Source organism: Terrapene carolina, unplaced genomic scaffold (assembly GCF_002925995.2).
Source record: "Terrapene carolina triunguis isolate 2854851 unplaced genomic scaffold, T_m_triunguis-2.0 Scaffold95, whole genome shotgun sequence".
NCBI classification, from domain to species: domain Eukaryota; kingdom Metazoa; phylum Chordata; order Testudines; family Emydidae; genus Terrapene; species Terrapene triunguis.
The window spans coordinates 655,672-664,325 of NW_020664446.1; the positions used below are offsets into that span (position 1 = coordinate 655,672).

At 52.8% G+C, this 8,654-nt stretch overlaps 1 protein-coding gene across 1 annotated transcript in view; it reads right to left on the bottom strand.

Annotated features, from left to right (window-relative positions):
* The window catches only part of CNNM1 (cyclin and CBS domain divalent metal cation transport mediator 1), a 56,194-nt gene that overhangs the window by 18,317 nt on the left and 29,223 nt on the right, over positions 1-8,654 (bottom strand). The window contains exons 2-4 of the mRNA XM_029911355.1: positions 2,207-2,350; positions 1,275-1,415; positions 140-309 (exon numbers count right to left, since the gene is read on the bottom strand). Of these exons, the coding sequence (XP_029767215.1) occupies positions 140-309; positions 1,275-1,415; positions 2,207-2,350 (455 nt within the window). The remainder of the gene's footprint in view (positions 1-139; positions 310-1,274; positions 1,416-2,206; positions 2,351-8,654) is intronic.

The following is an 8,654-nucleotide window of genomic DNA, read 5'->3' on the forward strand; positions in this document are numbered from 1 at the left end:
CCTGGGCTGTGAAATCCCAAGGCTCTTCCCTTTGAACGACCTGGTCTGGCCCAGCCAGGTGAGAGCCACTGAGGACAGCCCCTGTGGGGCTCAGCCTCGGGCTGCCTGGCGTGGGGAAGCGCCCTGGCCCTGGACGCACCTGCAGGATGAGGACGAAGTAGTCCACAGGCCGGTTGCGCTGGTAGAGATAGTGCTCCACGGCCTGCTTGTTCTTATGGTCGTACTTCAGCTCCTGGATGACGTTGGGGTGTTTGAGGAGCCTCAGCAGGATCTTCTCCGAGAGGCAGGGAGATTTGAAGGGTTCGATTTCTAGGGGGAAGAGAGGAGATGGACTCCACCTATCCCACGGCCCTTTCCGCGTGGGAAATCCCAGCAGGGCAGGGCTGAGCAGGCCCCGTGTGCTCACTCCGCCCAGTCAGGAGACGCTGCCTGGGATGCTCGCGTTCCCCCTGACGCTGCTGGCAAAGCGCTCAGGGATCATAACTTCACCCAGGCAGATGACCAGCATAGGCGCCGACTTCTGCTCCCGCCGGTGGGTGCTCGACCCCCCCTTTCTGCCCCCGGCCCCGCCCTGACTCCACCCCTGCCCCGCCCCCTCCTGCCCCTGCCTCACCCCCATTCCCCAAAGTCCCCGCCCCAACTCCATCCTCTCCCTGCCCCTATTCCGACTCCTTCCCCAAATCCCCGCCCTGGCCCCACCTCTTCCCCGCCTCCTCCCCTGAGCACGCCATGCTCCTGCTCCTCCCCCCCCCCCGAGCAGCCAAACAGCTGTTTGGCGGCAGCTGGCGGGAAGCGCTGGGAGGTAGACGGAGGAGGAGGAAGTGGGGTTGGTGGAGGGGCTTGGCTGCCAGTGGGTGCAGAGCACCCACTAATTTTTCCCCATGGGTGCTCCAGCCCTGGAGCACCCACGGAGTCGGCGCCTATGATGACCAGGGACAGGAGAGAGGGGGGCCTTGGTTTGGTATCTCACTCAGGTGATGGGGCCTTCCACAGCAGTGTCCCCCCGTGGTGCCCTGGGCCAGGACTGGGAGCCAAATCCAAGCCCCCGAGCTGGGGAGTCTGTGACCCCCATGGGTCCGAGTCCCCAGGAAGGAGGTGAAAGGGGAACCCCTCCTTGGGGGGAAGGAAGCGGATGAAATCCACGAGGCAGCAGAGCACAAGACCCTGGTGGTGGAGAGTTGGCAATACTGTGGGGAGGGTCCTGAGAGCCCCCAGGGCACTTGTGCTTGGGGGTGTTGGGCCTCCGTCCACGAGGCACGAGGGGGCGCTGGTACCTGATGCCATGAAGCGGTGCGCGGCCAGCAGCAGCTGAGGGGAGATCTTCACCTTCATCTCACTGTCTGAGAGCCTGAAGATGGAGAAGTCGTGCGGCTTCCTGCCTTGGTGCAGCGCCCTCTCCTTCTTTCGGTTGTCTGCTGCAGGGGTGGAGAGCGGCACGGTTACGTGCCTGGGACAATACTGATTAAGGTCAGCTTGGAACACAACTGAACCTCGAATTACACCAGTGTAGCCGAGACCTGAGACATTTAAACTGTGCTCGTCCCCACGGCGTCTGAGCAGCTGAGATTGGAGCCTAGCTGCTGCCTCCAGACCCACAGGGGCCAGCCGGAAGATCTAGACCTGTTTGGTCCCCTCCAGTCCATCCCTGCCGCCCAGCTGCCAGGGCCGGATTGTTCCCTTCAGGCTGTTTTCTAGTGCCTTGGCCAGTCCAGTTCTAAAAGATCCAAGCAATGGAGCTCCCACCCCGCCCTGAGGAGACAGTTCCCCAGCCAGATCCACCCTCCTCTCGGGAATTTCCCTCGATACCTGCAAGTCTGTGCACTGAAAGCACCGGGCCGAGTCAGTCAGCACTTACATTGCTCCCTTCCCGTACAGCCGAGGGACCACGCCAGGCAGAGGGGCCTGTGACATGCAGTGCGACTGCGCCGTACACAGAGCGTCTGCAGGTGAGGTGCCAGAATCACAGGAGGGCAAGGATGGGTCTCAGGCTGTGCTTGTTATTTTCATGACGCATGCTCTGTGCTGTAGAGGACACGCAGGGCCTGTGGGGAGTGGCGGCGCAGGACGGATACATTCCCCTCCTCAGGAAATTAATTCCTGGCTGCTCAGGCTGACTCTGTTTCTCTAGGCAAGCTGTCTGTCTAATCTAGCTAGCTAGGCCCTATCCTGGCTCCCCTCATCACAGTATCTGGTCTGGGACACTGACTGTAAAGGTCTGTCTCATCCAGGATCTCGGACTTGATGATCTCTTCAATGACATCCTCCAGCGTGACGATCCCCATCACCTCATAGAACGGGTCTCCTTCCCCTTCGTTGTTCACCCGCTGCACGATGGCCAGGTGCGATTTACCTGTCGAAAGGGAACAGAACAGGAATGGAATCCCCCGGCAGCTGGGGGGGCTTCTGGGCGGCATCGTTCTCCACCCAGGCCTCAGCAGGGAGACTCCCTAGGCCGATGGGGCCGAGGGACCGAAGTGTCCCTTCCTAGGCCCGCGTTCTCTCTGCCAGATGGGCTCCTCAGGAAATACCCGGGCATGGAGAGCAGCTCGTGAGCTCTTTGCCAGCAGGCGGTGAGGTGATACCTCAGACCTGCTGCACGAGGGTTGCAGAAAGGCAGCAGGTGAGCACAGCACTGCCATAGCTAGGCGATCTGGGCTGGTACAGAACCTGACCCAGAGCTCCCCCACTCTGAGCACCAGCCCGGAGCTCGGTGGGAGGCGCGGCTTGGCGTGGGCCTTGGGAGCAGGACAAATAACAAACCAGAACTGTGGCCGTGCCCTGCCTTGGAGCCCCCATCTAAGAAAACTAGCAGGAGGCAGAGGATGAGGAAGAGGGATAAAGCACCCAGTGAAACCAGACATGATTCACACAGAACATGCCGAGCGTCAGACTCCCCTGCACTGAGCCCCCGGCGCCGGTGGGCTGATTTCTTGCAGGAGTTGTGGGAGTCTCTTCCTCGCTCCTACTCTGGGTCATTTGCTCCGACTTTAGGGCCCAAGTTTTCAAAAGAAGCTGCTCTGTCTGAGTGCCCCACTTGAGATACTGGGCACTGATCTTCAGAGATGCTGAGCGCCCACTGGCAGCTGCTGTACATGCTCAGCCCTTCTGTGGCGCCCGTTGGGCTCCCAGGGGTGAATGCTCTTGCAACGTTGGTCTGGGTTCCTTAGTGCTCAGTAGCACACTCAGAGGCCCTTCTGGTCACAGGCAGGTGCAGCGATGACCCATGCCACACAGGATATGGGGATAACCGGGGACCCCACTCTCTTGCTGCGAAGTCTGACTGCCACTTGGATTTGCTTTATACCTGTGACCGATTGTGCCAACCCTTGCCCAGCTGGGAGCGAAGGGGTTAAATCCCTTCATGGGGTGTGAGAAGGCAGAGGCATTAGCCAGGCCTGAGGGAAAGGCCTTCAGCGGAGCCTGTGCCTCGGGGCCGGTGGTCAGGCTGCTCTGAAGCCGGGGTTCTGTGCTTGCTTGGGCTGCAATGTCAGGGGGATCGGTTCGCTTTCCTTCTTGCCAGAGCCTTTGAGTTACGCTGCCATGGAAAGAACAGGCCAGGCAGCTACAAGGGGAAACCTGAGAAGCCGCACCTGGCCTGGAGGAGAAAGGTGCCTGTTTAAGGTACCCGGGAGCCCTTCCTACCCCTGCTTTCAGTGGGCGAATGAGACCCTCCTGCAGGGCCCTTCTCTACTGTTGGCCAGATGGCAGGAATCTGCTGATGCGTCTGACCAGTGGCGAGGATGCCGGGGGCCCGGGCCCCGATCCTGAGCCTGGCTGGGAGCACAGCCCTCTTGGGTGGGGAGTGGGTTAGGTCACCCCACAGTGACCCACTGGCAAACTGAAGCCTCAGGCCTGACTGAACCTGGTTCCCTGGGAAAAGCTGAATCCCGTGAGCACCCGCGGGCAGGCGCAAGCCGGGCCAGCGCTGGGCACGGACAGAGCCCGTGTAACTCACTAGCGAGCTGCGGGAGGGTGGGCAGTTCTACTCTACTCACATCGGGACTCTAACGTGCTCAGCCTTGAGAATTACAAGGCTACCCAGCCCTGCTCCACCCGTAACCCTCTTACCGCTCTCGCCCCCAGACCAAGTAAAGGCACCCGCATCTCTGCTGTGTGCACAAGATGACAACAAAGCACTTCCGAGGGGGGACAGGCTGCCCTGCACCCAACGGAAAGCAACGCGGTGTTACCTGGCTGGGGGAGAGGCTGCACAGCACAGACCACAGGCTGAACGGCAGAGCCGAGTATTTCGGAAATGCCCCATTGTGCAGCTTTCTGACCCAGCTGGGGATGGCTGGCACTGCACCCCATCCGACTGCACCCGTTAAGTCCCGTGCGCCCTACAGCCACCTCCTTATCTCCCTAATAAGAGGGGAGGGGAAAGGAACAGCCAGGATGCACGCTTCCTGGGGAAGAAATCTAGACAGATTTGTTAAGCCTCTGTGCTTCTTTTACTGCTTCTTCCTCAAATGGGCGGGGCGTGAGGGCTGGGTCTGATGCTGTGCTGGGATCTGTAGGAAGCCCCAGTGCCCTCCTGGAGGAGATCTAGGTTCAGTGACGTTCCGCTGCTGCCGAAGCAGAGGAATGCGAGAAGTAGGAGCTTGGGACAGACTGTCTAGAGTGGGGACTGAGCAGTGACAACTCCCCTCCCCAATGGACACTGAGCTGGGAAACCCGCCAGCTCCAAACCAAAGGAAAGAGAGATGGAGAGAATCACAGGAACTGTCAGGCTAGGTTAGACCTGAGGTCCATCCAGTCCAGCATCCTGTCTCTGAGAGTGGCCAGAACCAGATGCCCTAGATGAAGGTGCAAGAAACTTCACATTAGGCAGATTTGGGATCATTTCCCCTCTCCCCCCACGCATTAGCTCGCCTCCTGAGGCCTAAAGATCGGCTTAAGCCCTGGAGCACTAGACTTAATATCCCTTCCAAAGTGCGTTAACATTAACTGCTATAACTGTGATTATTCTTATTATCCATGTAAATGTACAATCTCGTTTTTAATCTTGCTAAGTTTGTGACCTCAGTGACTTTATGTGGCAGTAAGTTCCACGGACTAATTACACATTACGTGAAAAAGTATTTCCTTTTATCAGTTTTGAATTTGCTATCTGTTAATTACACTGACTGTCCCCTTGTTCTTGTATTATCAAACACACAGAATCTATCTTCTCTATAACACTCATCATGTTATGAACTTTTGTGATGTCCCCGTTTATTCATCGCCTTTCTAAGAGTCTTCCTAGGGCCCTAATAACTTTTGTTGCCTTTCTCTGAATCCCCTCTAATTTTGCAGTATATGTTTTCAGCTGAGTGACCGGTCCTGCACACAGTATCCGGCTCAGGCAGCACCAATAATTAAAAGGCATTATAGTATTTTCTGTTATTCCCCTTCCCACTCCTTATGCACCGTAGCATCTCATTAGCTTTTCAGCTCACACCTACACAGAGCTCTCCATTCTGCTGTCTGCAGTGACATCCTGGTCCCTTTCCTGAACTGATACAGGTAATTTAGAACCCTGTAAGGTGTAAGAGTAGTTTAAATTTTTCTCTCCAATAAATGCATTACTTGCATTTATCAATGCTGAACTTCATTTATCTTTGTGTTTTCCCTTTCCCTTAACTTGGTCAGGTCCCTCTGAAGTTCCTCATAATTTTCTCTGGATTTGACTGACCTGAATAACTTTGTGTCATCTGGAAATGCTGCTACCTCGCTGCTCACCCCCTTATTTAGATCATTAATAAATATATTAAACAACACAATATGGAACCCTGATGCCCCCTCTATTCACCTTTTGCCAGGGTGAAAAAAGACCATTTACTTCTACACTTTGTTAGCTGTCTCCTAGCCAGTTTCTGAACCAGGACAATACTTTCCCTCACACCCCATGGGGACTTAGCTTCTTGGATAGCCTGTTGTGCAGGACCTTGTTGAAGGCCTTTTGAAAGTCCAAGTATGTTATGTCAGGTGGTTCTCCCTTATCCACAACTCTACTGACCTGATTAGCGAATTGTAACCGATTAATGAGAGGCAGTTTCCCTTGGCAGAAACTGTGCTGTCAGGCCCTGTTGTAGCATGATCTTGTAGGTGTTTCATTATTCTGTTTTTAATGATTGGTTCAGTCAGCTACAACTCTAAGGGTTTGGAGTCTGCAACTCCTTGGATTGGCCCTAGAGCCTTTTTTTAAATACAGGTTCAACATTAGCTACCCTCCAAGCCCCTGGGACAGGGGCCGATTTTAGTTAGCAGTTTAGCCACTTCATACTTTGGCTCCTTCAGAACCTTTGGATGGACCATTTTGGCCTGGGGACTTACTGCTTTTTCAAGGACCTCCCGGTTCTTCTGACATCTCAGTCTCTGAAAGAACCTCATCTTCGTTATTATAAAAGAGCCGGCTGGGGATGGAATTTCCCCTGTGATGAAGACTCCTGCAAAGAAATTATTCCATCTCCCAGCAACGTCTTTGTCTTCCTTAATTGCTCCGTTTAGCCCCAGTGATCCAGCAGCTGCACTGATTCTTTGTAGGCTTCCTGCTTCTGATAAGTCTGAAACATTTATTTGCTCTTATACCTTTAGCTCTTTGCTGCCTGGAAGCCATCGTGGCCTCCCTAATTTCCCTCTAGCACATTGCCTGCTGTAATTCATGCTCCTGTTTCAGAGCTTCACTTCCAAATGTCGAAGGATTTCTGCTTGGCATCAGTAGCCTCTTGAACCTGCCATTTAGGTCTACTGGTTTTACTCTTTGATTTCCTGGTTCACTTTTGGTTCAGCAGCACACGTGCCTTCTGAGACCACTGGTTTTTGTTTTTTTTAATAGCACCTAAGCCACAGCTAAGGGTTTTACTTTATTTTTAACTTTAGGGCCTTTTTGACTGGCCCTTTCATTTTATTGAAATCTCCCTTTCTAAAGTTCCGAGTCACCGTGTCACTTTTTGGTTCCCTCCTGCCCCCGTATGTTGAATCCATCTCTGTTGTGGTCACTGTTACTTAGTGACTGGACTACTGTTAATTCTTGAGTTAGTCTTAAGTTATACACTGGAGTTAAGTCAAGAACAGCCTCTCCTCTCCAGAGAGACATGCCGGAAATGGGCCATTTTCATTACCACTACAAACAGTTCTTTTTCTCTTCTGCTGATAAAAACTCACCTTAACTGATCACTCTCCTTATAGTGTGTATGGTAACACCCATTGTTTCATGTTCTCTGTGTCTATATATAATCTTCCTACTGTATTTTCCACTACATGCATCCGATGAAGTGGGCTGTAGCCCACGAAAGCTTATGCTGAAATAAATGTGTTAGTCTCTAAGGTGCCACAAGTACTCCTGTTCTTTCTGCGGATACAGACTAACACGGCTGCTACTCTGAAACACGGCCTCCGGCGTAGCAGCTAGGTCCCCCAAAAGCCTCGCTGGCGCGAAAGGTGCGCAGTTTTCTTAAGCACAGTCTGGTAACTGATTCTGTCTGTTATTGCATCACCTTCCCACCCCGTGGCTTTGCCCATGGGGCCAGCCTGGTTACTCCGATTCCCCTACCACTCTGTGCTCTCGGCCATCCTGCCCCATGCAAGGAATGGACCTTCCTCAGGTAATAAGCCAGGCCCCCTCTCCATCATTCAAATGTCTCATTTAGACCCACTTCAGTCATGCTGCCTACAAGCAATTAGCCAGCTAACAACCGGTAGGTGTGAGGGGCATTTCCAGTGAGTGTGTGTGCCTGCTCTCCCCCACCCCTCAGCCACTTCTTGTCTTTCAGGCTGTGATCTCTTCAGGGCAGGGACCGTCCTCCTAGATCCGTGGAGAGCAGCTAGCACACTGTTACCCGAACAATAATGGACCTGCTGGAGCACTTCTAGTGTAAACTAACCCCATCCTTGGATCCGAGGCTATTAAACCTTCCAGCTGAAGTTCAATATTGTCACTTTCACATAGAAGAGCAGGAAAATTTCCATAATGAAAAATCCCCCCCTCTCATCGCAAACATGTCTTGCAAGACGTCAGAGGGCCGAGTCACAGCCTCCCATTGCTACAGGACTAGGAAAAGTCACATCGCAGCAAGCCGCACTGCTGCTCTTACAAAGCTTAAGGCACACTTTAGAAAAATTAATTGATCAAATTTGCCTGTTTAACAGTTCTCGGGTGTTTAAAAATGTTGTCAGTTCTTTGGCTCAGAGACTCTTTCCCTTTGTCACATATTAAACAGACAATACACTTGGCCTTATGAGTAATAACACAACATGACTTGAAACTGAAAAAAAGAAGAAAAAAAAACAGAGTTGGCTACATCAAACCAGCAGCTATGTTTCATCAGGAATAAATCCTAGAAAATCCTACTTTCAAGAACTTCATGTTTGCCAAGACCTACTTCCAGACACTTGGGGCCATCTGGTCTCATACAAGTCTTTGGGTGAGAAAATGTTATTTCTTTTGGCCAAAAGCTGGTTGTTAATGACACACACACTCAGCCAAAAACCACCAAGCCCTTACAAAGAGCACTAGGTGCTACTTAACAGCAGTTGGGACTAATACAGAGACTTTTTTTTTCTCTTGGCCAAGTACCTACTTTTAGGCTGTGAATTATTCTAGAGCAGCCCCAGATTTCCGATTCCATGTTCAAACAGCCGCAAACCAGCTTATTTAAAAATAACACAATAAT